This window comes from Microcaecilia unicolor, chromosome 1 (genome assembly GCF_901765095.1).
Source record: "Microcaecilia unicolor chromosome 1, aMicUni1.1, whole genome shotgun sequence".
NCBI lineage: Eukaryota > Metazoa > Chordata > Amphibia > Gymnophiona > Siphonopidae > Microcaecilia > Microcaecilia unicolor.
In genome coordinates this window covers 130196883-130211511 of record NC_044031.1, presented here as the reverse complement: position 1 = coordinate 130211511, position 14629 = coordinate 130196883, and the positions used below count along the sequence as shown (strand labels likewise).

The 14629-nt window shown below is 45.5% G+C and overlaps 1 protein-coding gene across 1 annotated transcript in view; it reads left to right on the top strand.

Annotated features, from left to right (window-relative positions):
• The window catches only part of LRRD1 (leucine rich repeats and death domain containing 1), a 124149-nt gene extending 110939 nt beyond the window's left edge, over window positions 1-13210 (top strand). Inside the window, exons 5-6 of the mRNA XM_030200213.1 lie at window positions 9759-9879; window positions 12688-13210. Of these exons, the coding sequence (XP_030056073.1) occupies window positions 9759-9879; window positions 12688-12871 (305 nt within the window). The 3' untranslated portion in view covers window positions 12872-13210. The remainder of the gene's footprint in view (window positions 1-9758; window positions 9880-12687) is intronic.
• Window positions 13211-14629: the final 1419 nt, after the last annotated feature.

Below are 14629 nucleotides of genomic sequence, written 5' to 3'. Positions count from 1 at the left end.
GCCACCCAGAAATGCCAAAAAATCATCCAGAACCTTCCTCAACCTCCACTTCCCAAAATGCAAAGGCATAAAGTATAAAGCACTACATGCATCAACCTTCACCTACAAGAGCACGCAACTTTGGAACGCACTGCCACGCGGCCTGAGAGCGGTCTATGAGTTGACAGACTTCCACAAACGATTAAAGACCTATCTCTTTGAAAAAACATACCGCAAGGATTAAAACATATAAATCCCATATACATCATAATAATGCCTCAAGACATTACCTCACGTACTCCACTTCCCCGTACTCTCTCCCACACAACAATCTACCCACAGATAAAAACTCTCTACCCATCACTCTCTTGCTACTATTCGACCACCGTAGTAATTCCCCAACGACATATCCTATAGTTTCTACGCCCCAAAAGTGACCGATATAACTCTGTCTTCCTTAACTATTCACAATGTAACCATAATCGTAATGTAACAAACTGTATTTCCATTATTTACAATGTATTGTAAGCCACACTGAGCCCGCAAATAGGTGGGAAAATGTGGGATACAAATGCAACTAAATAAATAAATAGATACCACACCGGTAACTACAACCAACACAAACACCCCATCAGCAGACAACCTTGCTAAATACTTCAATGAAAAAATTATTAAGATACGACTAACGTTACCACTCAATAGCACCGATCACGAACAATTCATTGATCGTTTGGACTCAAACCCCGATGAATATCCAGCAGACCAATTCTGGACAAACTTTGCCATACTTACTGACGATACCATTTCCCAATCAATCAACAGGTTCGCCCAGTCCCACTGCAAACTGGACATATGCCCCAATAACCTAATAAAATCCGCCCCTCAGTGATTCATAACAGACCTCATGACGCATCTGAACTATATGCTACAACACGGACTCTTCCCTAAGGATAAAGGAAATATTCTACTTACCCCAATACCCAAGGATTCAAAGAAAAAAACAAGCAACAAGCCCGGTAGCATCTATCCCTCTGGCAACCAAGCTGATGGAAAGCATGGTAACTAAACAACTTACTGACTACTTAAACAAATTCTCAATATTACATGAGTCTCAATCAAGATTTTGATCTAACCACAGCACCGAAACAGTGCTAATCACTCTACTAACCAAATTCAAACAAGTAATTACAACTGGCAACAGTGTACTTCTCCTACAATTTGACATGTCCAGCACATTCGACATGGTTAGCCATAAAATATTATTAAACATCCTGGAATACTTCGGGATTGGAGGAAGCGTTCTCAGCTGGTTCAAGAACATACCAAGTGATATCTAATTTGAATACATCAGCACCATGGAAACCAGAATGCGGAGTACCCCAAGGATCACCACTCTCACCGACCCTCTTCAACCTAATGATGATACCTCTGGCCAAATCGTTATCCAACCAAGGCCTCAATCCGTACATCTACACAGATGATGTCATGATCTACATCCCGTTCAAAAAAGATCCAAAAGAAATCACTAATGAAATTAATCACATCCTCCAAATCATGAACTCATGGGCGGATGCATTTCAATTGAAACTTAATGCAGAAAAAACACAATGCCTCATCCTCTCATCACAACACAACACGAGCAAGCCCATCACTATAAACACCCCAAAATATACCCTCCCTGTTTCAGACAGCCTGAAAATACTCAGAGTTGCAATTGACCGAAATCTCACACTAGAAAGGCATGCGAAAAATACAACAAAGAAAATGTTCCAATCAATGTGGAAACTCAAAAGGGAAATATTTCACAGCCAGTTCTGGGGGGAGGGTCTGCTGTATGCTTATCCTCCCATACCTCTGGTGGGGAAGACTTTGTTGAAACTCAAGCAAGACCGAGGCACCATGATTCTGATTGCTCCTTTTTGGCCGCGTCAGATCTGGTTCCCTCTTCTTCTGGAGTTGTCCTCCGAAGAACCCTGGAGATTGGAGTGTTTTCCGACCCTCATCACACAGAACGAAGGGGCGCTTCTGCATCCCAACCTCCGGTCTCTGGCTCTCACAGCCTGGATGTTGAGAGCATAGACTTTGCCTCTTTGGGTCTGTCAGAGGGTGTCTCCCGCATCTTGCTTGCTTCCAGGAAAGATTCCACTAAGAGGAGTTACTTCTTTCTATGGAGGAGGCCCTAGATCCTCGCTCTTGTCCTACACAGACCCTGCTTGAATACCTTCTGCACTTGTCTGAGTCTGGTCTCAAGACCAACTCTGTCAGGGTTCACCTTAGTACAATCAGTGCATACCATTACCGTGTGGAAGGTAAGCCGATCTCAGGACAGCCTTTAGTTGTTCGCTTCATGAGAGGTTTGCTTTTGTCAAAGCCCCCTGTCAAACCTCCTACAGTGTCATGGGATCTCAATGTCGTTCTCACCCAGCTGATGAAACCTCCTTTTGAGCCACTGAACTCCTGCCATCTGAAGTACTTTACCTGGAAGGTCATTTTCTTGGTGGCAGTTACTTCAGCTCCTAGAGTCAGTGAGCTTCAGGCCCTGGTAGCCCAGGCCCCTTACACCAAATTTCATCACAACAGAATAGTCCTCCGCACTCACCCTAAGTTTTTGCCAAAGGTTGTGTCGGAGTTCCATCTGAACCAGTCAATTGTCTTGCCAACATTCTTTCCCCGTCCTCATTCCTGCCCTGCTGAACGTCAGCTGCACACATTGGACTGCAAGAGAGCATTGGCCTTCTATCTGGAGCGGACACAGCCCAACAGACAGTCCGCCCAATTGTTTGTTTCTTTTGATCCCAATAGGAGGGGAGTGGCTGTGGGGAAACGCACCATATCCAATTGGCTAGCAGATTGCATATCCTTCACTTACGCCCAGGCTGGGCTGGCTCTTGAGGGTCATGTCACGGCTCATAATGTTAGAGCTATGGCAGCGTCGGTAGCCCACTTGAAGTCAGCCACTATTGAAGAGATTTGCAAAGCTGCAATGTGGTCTTCTGTCCACACATTCACATCTCATTACTGCCTGCAGCAGGATACCCGACGCGACAGTCTGTTCAGGCAGTCAGTGCTTCAGAATCTGTTCGGGGTTTAGAATCCAACTCCACCCCCCTAGGCCCATGTTTGTTCTGTTCCAGGCTGCACTCTCAGTTAGTTGGTAAATTTTTTAGGTCAATCTCAGTTATGTCCTCGCCGTTGCGAGGCCCAATTGACCATGGTTGTTGTTTTGAGTGAGCCTGGGGGCTAGGGATAACCCATCAGTGAGAACAAGCAGCCTGCTTGTCCTCGGAGAAAGCGAATGCTACATACCTGTAGAAGGTATTCTCCGAGGACAGCAGGCTGATTGTTCTCACAAACCCGCCCGCCTCCCCTTTTGGAGTTGTGTCTTCCCTTCTCTTTGTCTTGCTACATATGAGACTGGCCGGCACGAGCCGGTTCGGGCGGGAAGACGGCCGCGCATGCGCGGTGCGCATCGGCGCGCGAGGACTAGCAAAGGACTTTGCTAGAAAAGTGTTCCGATTGGAGGGGCTGCCGTGGACGTCAGCCATCAGTGAGAACAATGAGCCTGCTGTCCTCGGAGAATACCTTCTACAGGTATGTAGCATTCGCTGTATACACAAAAAGTAGCATATATGAGTTTATCTTGTTGGGCAAACTGGATGGCCTGTGCAGGTCTTTTTCTGCCGTCATCTACTATGTTACTATGTTTATACTTGACTGACTAACCTACTATATCAATCATGATCTTGAATGTTAAACCACTTGTACCTCTCACTCCAGAAACGGCGATCGCCATGACGGAACAACGTAAGCCACATTGAGCCTGCAAATAGGTGGAAAAATGTGGGATACAAATGCAACAAATAAATAAATAAATAAAAATATAGAGCAGCCTATTTAGTGAGGCACAACCTTTCCAAGACCATAGTGTACTTCATCTGCTGCATCTGATGCAGTCTACTCTGGTCTCTCCATATACATGTCTCAATAAGTGGATCAATGTGTAAGGTGTCACTTGCTGCTGTCATTGCATTGATGGCTGCCCCTTGTAAAATATCACTCATATTTATCAGTGGTGCAGAGTTTGAAAGGTGGTACAGGCCTGGCATATAAGAAGCATGCTCACAGAATGTAATGAGGACACTGACCCTTTCAAAGGTGTACGCACAGTCAAAACTGAAATTATCACTAGGGGAAACGGAGAATCCCATATAGCTTCACACAGGCAGCACACAGTCATATCTTCTAGTTCCCTGAGTCACAGAGCACACATAAGCAGAAATCAGAAATGAAACTACAATGCTTAGCCATGACCACATGTCTGCCATGGCACTTACTAGCATCCATGAAGATTTAACCAATAACTACTTATTGATAATAGTTGGCAATAGAGAACAAGCCCTTAAATTACCACCTAACAGGTTTCTACTTGTCCCTTTATAAGTGCAATGAGGGAGTCATACAAAGTCCCTTACCAGTCTCCATCAGACTGGGACCAGCTTTCCGATTTGGCCCTACTACCTTTTGTTACCCTGTCCATTCTGACCCTGTTCCCATCTTTACTGGTGCCTGTCTCCAAGGAGCAGTTCTGAGCTATACTTTCAAGGCACTGGAGTGGCTTCTCACCTGACACGATGCTGAGGAATCGAGGGTGTTGACACCAGGCATGTTGTCATTCCAGGCCATCCTAGAGACCCATGCTGTCCCTTTTGGAATGCATCAATACTGTTGCCTGAAGGGGTGTTGGGAGTTGGCACCAGCCTAGATGGTGTCAGTTTCTATCCTCTCAGGAAGGGAAGCTACCTCGAGCTCCAGACTTCGTGCTATCGATTAGCACTCTCGTCCAGAGCTGGACCGTAAGTCCAGTCATCCGAGGTGAATGCATACTCAGACAGATGACTATTATTTTGAGTCTGATACAGATTGCTCCTGGGATTCTGAGGAAGAGCCCCAGGTTCAGTCAGAGGAGAGATCTTTGGATTATCCTTCAGATCCCTCCTCTCCTTGTAAAAGTAGAAAGTCTTTCCTGAGGAGCTCTCCTTTACCTCTTTTGTTAGGGAGATGGCTCAGACCATCCTATTTAAGTTGGAAGTTGTTGATGAGCCCAGGGTAGAAATGTTGGACATACTTGACTTTAATGCCCCTCCAAAGGAAGCTGTGATAGTGACAGAAACCTCTCTTTGTACCACCTATCCACGAGAAAGCCAATTCTATGTTTAGAGTCCAGAAGGCTTCCAGATTTGAGAAGCTTCAGCTTCTGCACCACTCTATGGTTGTTTAATCTGCTTCTAAAAGAGCCAAAAGCTCCAAGACTCACTGCTCAGTTCCCCCAGGGAGAGATGCTAGGACTTTTGAATTTTTTGGGAGGAATTCTTACGAGCGCTTCATGAGCATTCACTTGAAGTCCTTAACGAACGGTGTGGAAGAATTTGTAGACATTCTACCATCTGAGAAGACTGCAGAGCTCTGTTGGTTAGTAGCCAAACAGCGGGAGCCTTGAATGCACGAGGCCCGGGCAATCTATGATGCTTTTGTTATGGCATCCAGGGCCTCTGCTATGGGTATTGGGACGCGCAGACTCATCTGGCTGGGTGCCTCAGACCTAAAACCAGTAATTTAGGAGAAGCTGGCAGATGTCCTCTGCTGGAGTGATAATCTTTTTGGTGACAAAGTGGAGGAGGTTGCCAACCTCATCAAGAAGAGAGCTGATACCATCAAGTCACTCTCCTAGCCTACTTCCACTGTGTCCTCTTCTTCCAGGAGGTGGTGCATTTCCCAGGAAGTCCTACTGTTCTCATAGGGCTGTACCCACCCTTTCCAGTCAACACAGAGCTCTCGCTCCCAACCAAGACAGCAGAGAGCTCATAAATCACAATCAGCTCCCCAGTCAAGGCATGAAATGAGCATTTGACTGGCTCCAAGAAAGCATACACACAGTAAGAGTAACTGTACCAGATGGCTTATTGGTAGGAGGGAGGCTGAAGTTTTTTCTAGGAAAGTTGGCCCCTTGTAACCTTAGACCAGTAGGTTCTCTAAATGGGTTACGTCCTTCTTTGACAAAGACTCCCTCTAAATTGTTCTCCAAGAGCACCAAGGTCAAGCTCTCAGCACCAGGATTTGCCATCTCTTTTCCAAGCCAAATAGGTCAAGCAGGAAAAATGGAAGGGATTTTACGCCAGGTACTTCCTGGTTCCCAAGAAAACAGGAGGATTTCATCCCATCCTAGACCTAAGATCCCTGAACAAGTATCTGGCCAAAGAAAAGTTCAGAATGGTTTCCCTAGGCACCTTAAACCCCATGATTCAGAAAGACAGTTGACTGTGCTCTTTGGAATTAAAGGATGCCTATACCCACAATCAGGTACATTCCAGCCACAGGAAGTATCTAAGATTCAAAGCATATTATGCATTTTGGCTTTGCATGTGATCCCAGGGTCTTTACAAAATATCTTGTAGTGGTTGCAGCGTTACTATGCAGACTGGGGAGTCCATGTTTTTCCCTACCTGAATGATTGGCTGAGAAAGAGCACATCAAAGGAAGGAGCTCAAGAATCCATATCCAGAACTATTTGGGTGCTGGAGCTACTAGGGTTCATTGTCAACTACCCAAACTCTCATCTCCTCCCCATCCAGTGATTGGAATTCATAGGAGCCCTACTAGACATGATTCAGGCCCAGGCCTTCCTCTCAGGCCAACTTGTGGATGCCCTAGAGGGGCATAATCGAAATGGGCCGCCCATCTGTAAAGGTACCCATCTCCGAGAACGGCCACGAGAAGGGGCGGTCCCAACCGTATAATCGAAAAAGATGTGCGGCCATCTTTTCTTTCGATAATACGGTTGGGACCGGCCAACTGCCTATGATTTGGGCAGATTTGAGATGGGCGGCCTCGGTTTTCCGCGAAAATGGAAACCGAAGGTGGCCATCTCAAAAACGAACAAATCCTGGGAGGGGCCAGGATTCATAGTGCACTGGTCCCCCTGACATGCCAGGACACCAACTGGGCACCCTAGGGGACACTTCTACAAATTAAAAAAAACATTAAAATACCTCGAAGGGGCATAGCTCCCTTCCCTTGGGTGCTGAGCCCCCCAAATCCTCCCTAAAACCCACTCCCCACCACTCTACACCATTACCATAGCACTTATGGGTGAAGGGGGGCACCTAGATGTGGGTACAGTGGGTTTTGGGGGGGGGGGTTGGAGGGCTCCCATTTACCACCACAAGTGTAACAGGTGGGGGGGGTTGGGCCTGGGTCCACCTGCCTGAAGTGCACTGCACCCACTAAAACCTGCTCCAGGGACCTGCATACTGCTGTCATGGAGCTGGGTATAACATTTGAGGCTGGCATACAGGCTAAAAAAAAGTTTTTAAAGTTGTTTTTTTATGGGAGGGGGTTAGTGACCACTGGGGGAGTCAGGGGAGGTCATTCCCAATTCCCTCCGGTGGTCATCTGGGCAGTTAGGGCACTTTTTTGGGTATTGTTCGTGAAAAAAACGGGTCCAAAAAAAGCAGAACAAATTTTCACTACGCCCGCCCTTCTTTTTTCCATTATCGGCCAAGGGCGCCCATCTCTTAAGCACGCCCCTGTCCCGCCTTTGCTACCCTTCCGACACACCCCTGGGAACTTTGTTCGTCTCCGCAACGGACTGCAGTTGGGGGCGCTCAAAATCGGCTTTCGATTATACCGATTTGGGCGCCCACGGGAGAAGGACAGCCATCTCCCAATTTGGGTCGGAATATGGCCGCCCTTCTCTTTCGAAAATAAGCCTGCTAGTATGCTTCAGGTCCACCAGAGCCAGCAGCTCACAGCTGGGCAGATATTGAGGTTGTTGGGCTACATGGCTTCCTCCATCCATATTGCCATCTCCATTTGAGACTAGACCCTTGTACTTCACCTTTCCAATGGTTGCATGCCACTGGGGAATCTGACAGATGTCATTGATGTCACCCCTGCACTGCAGGAGTCTCTCTTGTGGTTCACAATTTGACACAGAGACTCTCATTCCAAATTTCTCCTCCCCATAAGACATTGATGACAGATATCCAGCTTGGTGTGAGGAGCTCATGTGGATGGGCTACACACTCAAGGCTGATGATCAAGACTCATTTGCATATCAAGCTCCTGGAAATACAGGCAGTATGGAATGCTCTAATGGCTTTCAGAGATTGGCTCATGCATACAATTGTCCTTATGCAAAGAGAAAATCAGGTTGCAGTGTATTTATTCAACAAGCAGTGAGGCACAGAATCATACATGTAGTGTCAGGAAGGGCTTAGGTTGTGGAGTTGGGCTTCTGACCACAGCATGGAGCTCAAAGCCACTTACCTGGCCAGAAAGAACAACAGTGTGGTGAACAGACTGGGCAGGATAATGCAACTGAATGAATGGTCACTCAACATGGCTGTAGCCTGGGAGATCTCCTTTCCACTCTCTTGAACAACAAAGTCCCTCAGTACTTCTCCAAGCTGAGATCACAAAACAGACTAGCCTTAGATGCTTTCCTTCTCCATTGGGGGTCAGGTCTTCTGTATGCGTATCCTCCCATACATGATAGTGGCAACTATGCTGAAACTCAAGCAGGACAACCATGATCCTTATCACCCCCTATTGGTTGAGGCAGATGTGGTTCCCTCTTCTTCTTGAGTTGGCCTCCAGAGATCCATGGAGGCAGGACTGTTTTGCAGACCTCATCACCCAAAATGAGGGATCGCTTCTGCATCCCAGACTCCAGTCCCTAGCCCTCACAGCTTGGATGTTGAGAGGTTAGAAATCAATTCTCTCCAACTGCATGAGGCTGTCTCCCATTTTCTGCTTGCTTCCAGAAAAGTTTCCACTAAGAGGACACATCATTTTAAATGGAAGAGGTTTACCAGTTGGTCTGAGTGCAAGACCCTAGATCCCTTTTCCTATACCAACAAATGGAGTGGAGGAGTGGCCTAGTGGTTAGGGTGGTGGACTTTGGTCCTGGGGAACTGAGGAGCTGAGTTCGATTCTCATTTCAGGCACAGGCAGCTCCTTGTGACTCTGGGCAAGTCACTTAACCCTCCATTGCCCCAGCTACAAATAAGTACCTGTATACAATATGTAAGCCGCATTGAGCCTTCCATGAGTGGGAAAGCGCGGGGTACAAATGTAACAAAAATAAAAAAATAATGGCCTGTAGCGCCGTGCTTGCTTCTGAGCATCGGGGCCCCAGTCCCCATTTTCCAAAGTCTGGATATACACATATCAAATCCAAGTGCATGCAAATGGCAAAAGAGGGGGGAGTGTTTTGAGTGGAACAAGGGTGTGGCAAGTTCATAGGTATTTATTCCCCATTTCAGAAGGCAACTAATCGTCTGCGTCCTAAAAGATAAACATTGGGAGTTACACCTGCTACCACGCACATTTAGGATTTGGTAAATAGCTGCTACTGAGCAGCACTCCATTGGAGGGGTTAGAAGGGTGTCCCTTAATTCCCCAGTGGTATTTGTCCTCCCCAAATGCTAAACTGGCAAGTGAAACCAGTTACTCTTAACAGTGTCAGCATAACAACTAGTTATAGGGCCCTTTTACTAAGCTGCATTAAGCACTAATGCATGCTTAATGTATATTTTTTAGCTCCAAAAATGCAATATATAATACATCTATATCATGACCAAAACAGAAAAGATGAGGAGTAAAGTTCAAACTGAAGAAGTACAACCACATAACAGACAAGCTGATTTCTTTTTAGAAGAATATCTTTACTGCTTTAGTTTCTAATATTTTTCCTGATAGTTGATTTGTGTTTACTCTAGAAAATCTTATACAGAAGATCTTCCAGACAATTTCTCTTGGTATCTTAAAAAATGATTTTGAAGTTTTCTGTAAGAAACTGCAGCTTCAGAATGCTGACATTACAACTCTACAAAAGGACAGGTTAGTAATCACGGAAGACATTTATTTGCTAGATGATGTTTTTTAACAATGTTGTATAATAATAATAACTACAGTAACCGCCCCCCCCCCTTTACTAAGCCGTGCGCTAATGCCGACACAGCCCATTCACTTTGAATGGGCTGTGTCAGCATTGCCATTCAGTAGCTGTTAGTGTGGCTTAGTAAACGGGGGTAAGTGATGAGCATAGCCATGAAAATACAGCTGGTAGGCCTGTGGTTTTCAGTGATCTGTCTGTGAGTTGTTACATGTCTAGTAGTCCTTGGTTAGTTATCTATTTATTTTGTATATGGGATATATTGCCAAAAGGAAGGAGAATAATGTTATTGCACAACACTGAAATGCCTTATATGATAATGGAATAAACACTAAAATCAGGAAACAAAATGGAAGCGGGTGCAAACCAGAAGTAAAAAAGAGTGAGGAAACAGAGAATCATGAGATGAAAAAGGATAAGAGCTGAGTGAAAAGCCAAGTCTTGAGAGCTGGCTTAAACTTAGGCAAAGAAGACATTAGAAGGAGGTAGCATATTCCAGAGGCCAGCACAACAGTTTTTAAATTCAAAGAAGCACACTGAGGGAGTGAATGGGTATAGCAGCAGGTTTCCCTGTGAATACTCTCTCATTGGTGTATTGAAATTGGGCCACCAAATGGCAGGTGGTTCTAACCTGCTGATAGAGGGGTGGGGTCAGTGGCGGCCCTACCATTAGGCCAACTGAGGTGGTAACCTCAGGCAGCACTTTTTATGGAGCGGCATTTTCCCTGCCTTCCTTCCTGAACTCCACTCTCCAGACTACCTTCTTTTTGTGTTTTTCAAAAGTTGGCAATGTCAGTGAATCCCAGACGCTGCCCTGCCACAGGCACCGGCTTCTCCTCTGTACTGCGGCTCGCCTCTCTGATGTAACTTCCTGTTTCCTTGGAGGCTGGCCACAGTACAGAGGAAAAGCCGGTGCTGGCAGCAGGGCAGTGTTTGGGGATCGCTGCCGCCTTTTGAAAAACAAGAAGGAAGGCTGGAGAGTGGAGTTGAGGAAGAGAGGGAAGATGGCAGACCACGACCGTGGGGGAGGGAGTTTGTCAAAGAGAGTGTGGAAAGATGTTGGACTCGGGGGTGGGAGGCGTGATGGCGTGATGCCAGGAGGCCGGGGCATCATCTCATTGGGCTGCCCCTGGGTGGAGTTCAGGCAGGGAGGTGATTAAATGCCTTGGGGCAGAACAGATCAGAGAGGCCCCAAAGGAAGCGGTCTCCAGGAGAGAAGCCCTGAGTCAAGATGTCTCCAAGGGTGAGGCCCTGAAGCAAGAGGTCTCCTAGAGGGAGGCCCTGAGTGAAGGAATCCTCCCAGAATTTTGACTGAACAACAGTACCTGTGGGAAACTCCAAGGGAAGCAAGGAGTGGCCCTAGCTCAGAGGTTTTCCACTTGGTATTAAGAAATGGGTGCCCAGGGATTCCATGAGAAGAAACAGAAGACTGACAAGATAAAAGGTTGCCTTTATTTGTGAAGACCCTGGTCCTGGGTGTCCCAGCTGGAACCCAGCTTGGATTTATATGTGAGTAATCTGAACTGTGCTGAAGAAGCCTGGCAAGACAGAACTATTAAGAGATGTGGAAATGATTGTCAGTGTGGCTGTTCAGGTTACTTTTATTTGATACTAGTAAAAAAGGCCCGTTTCTGGAACGAATGAAACGGGCGCTAGCAAGGTTTTCCTGGGAGTGTGTATGTTTGAGAGAGAGAGAGCCAGAGTGAATGTGCGGGTGTGTGGCCAGCATTGAGATTGTTTTCCTGTCCCAAATGTTCATGTCTTTCAGTCTTTCACAACTCCCCCCCCCCCCCCCCCCCCTTCTCCAGTTTAACACTTTTGTTTCCTTCAGTCTTTTAAAACTCTCCTATCTACCCTGTGTCCTAATGGCCAGCATTCAGATTGTTTTCCTTTCCCAAATGTTCATGTCTTTCAGTTGTTCAGAACTCCCCCCTCCCCCCCATTTAACACTTTCGGTTCCTTCAGTCTTTTAAAACTCTCCTACCCTGTGTCCTAATGGCCAGCACTCAGATTGTTTTGCTTTGCCAAATTGTCTGTCACTGATGTCACTGAGGTCAGTGCATGCCTGCCTAGCAGACTACGTCCGGCAGGCACGGTCCCAAGCACATCCTGTTGGAGGTGAGAATTATTATATAGGATACCGCTAAGGAAAAATGTCATCATAGCAGTTTACAACAATAATAATCAATTACAGGAAAGTCAAGGCAAGAACGGAACTACATTATAACAATAGGACAGGCAGTAAGGGATGGGGTGGGGGGGGGGGAGGGAAAGAGAAAAGAAGAGCGAGATTTTAGCCTGACTATGTGACAGGAACAGATTGTGCTACTTTGATTCCTGGTTTAATAATAAAGTTCTTTTTTAGACTTATACTACACTCTGGCTGTGTCTTGGAAGGTTCCATGCCTGTCACACACACCTACAAACAACACTGTGCACGTAGCAAAACTTGTATAAAAAAGACTGTGGTAAATGAAATCTTGCAGAATTTGTTTTGTTCCCTTTGAAAAAAAATTATCTTTTTTTTTTTGTGTTAGAAATAAAGCCACGTTTTTGAGATGTATGTTCTAGAAAAAAAAATACATACAATAATTTAAAAATAATAGAGTTACCACTAAGGCCTAGAATTCCATTGCATTACTTTAACTAGTATACATTGTTGGTGGTATTGTGAACATGTAACTCTGAGGTCATGGTTTTCCGAAAACAAATAATAAAACAGGTTTCAAAAATCTTTTTTGTTTGATTTTTAGAACTCTCAAAATTGAAGACAAAGTCCTTGCTGCACTGAACATCTGGAAGCAGAAACATCAATTCAAAATGACCCCTAGAGGAATGATAGAACAATTAGTTAGGATATTAACCATGACAGATTTGTATGATCTTGCAGCCAGAGTTAGAACATTAAGGGTCTATGCTGAAGCTCTTAATATCTAAGTGTGCTGAATAAAGCCTTTTCAGTTAGGGGAATTTTCTAATCATGTTTCATAATAGCTGCCTGATTATTTGTAAGCCATGTAAATGAAAAGTCAGGAGGGTATATAAAAACATAAAAGTCGCTTTCTGTCACCTCTAACTCCGGTGTCTTGTTTAATTTCCAGTTATACAGTACTATGCTATTTGATACAGTGTGGACATATATTTACCATCACCAATATCTTACAGGATGTGACCAGTATATGTGATGTTTCCATTACAGCTCTCTGTAAGATATCTGAACTTGTTAGTCACTTGAAAACAGTAAAAGCCTTAAGGGTCCTTTTACTAAGCTGCAGTAAGCACCAGTGGCGTAGCCAGAAGACAATTTTTGGGTGGGCCAGCGGGTTGGATGGGTGGGCACTACAACCCCCCCCCCCCCCACACACACACACACACACACACACACGCGTGTGCGCGCGTCTGTCCAGCACATTTAAAGTTATCGGCGCTGCCTCCACTCACCTTCTCCCACCCCCACCGTGGCACTGCCTCCTCTCTTGCACTTCATGGTCTCCGTCTCCCACTCCTGCGGCAGCGCTCTATCGGCGCTGCCTGCCTGACAGACACGGCGTGACGACGTCCTGCTCTGGGACCTTCCCTCTGCTGCATGCAATCCACCCTGCGTAAACAGGAAGTTGAATCAACGCGGCAGAAGGAAGGCCCCGGAGCAGGAGGACGTCGCGCTGATTCTGTCAGCTGTCAGGCAGGCAGCGCCGATAGAAAATTGCAAGCGCTGCCGCGAGGGTGGGAGACAGAGACCGTGAAGTGCAGGAGAGGAGGCAGCGCGACGGCAGGGGTGGGAGAAGGTGAGGATGGGCCTGAGACAAAACTGGGTGGGCCTGGGCCCATCCAGGCCCACCCGTAGCTACGCCCCTGGTAAGCACTAACACATGCTTACCACAGCTTAAAAGGGCTTGCCAGATGGTAGGGAGCTGAATCTGACTTCCTTTTTGGAGTCGTCTCTTGAGGTTGTAACAAAGCGGGCAACTTTATTGGTCACATTTGCTTTGGAAATGGACAGAGATGCAGTATTGAGGCTCTCATTAAGACACTTGGATTCAAATTTTTTGGGGTCTAGAATAAGAATCTACCCTGATTTATCTAGAGAGACTCAAAAAAGGCGTAAAGCCTTTTTGGCTTTGCGCACAAGAACTTTGGCAATAGGAGCTAACTTCCTATTGAAATTTCCTTGTGTTTGTAGAATTGTATTTCAATCTAAACAGTTTCAATTCTTTGACCCTAAACAATTGGAGGAATTTTTACTAAGTAGGGAAGAAGTAAATGTAGTGGTATAGCCCCATATGTTCACTGTTTAACAGACATGGAGGGAACACCCGGGATAGGCGCATCATTTATTTGTATTATCTGAAAAATTTCTTTTAGATTAGTATATAATCTTACATCTTGGATTATTTCTTTAATTTGTGGTCGATAGTCAGTGAAACTTGAATTTAAGAATTTCTATTGTTATATTATGTATAATTTCCAAGTAGTGTATTATCACTCATAATTGTAAATTTATGTTTGTTAAAAAGCTTAATTAAATAAAAAAGAAAAAAAAAGGGCTTGCCATGGGACATGATGAGGCATCCAGCGATAATTTTGCAATCTGCATGCTCAAACCGAACACAAAAAAATACATATATATTTTTTCACAAAGGGGACATGTCTAGGGATGGAGAGTGGGAGTTTCTGTGTTAATCATTTAGTATGTCT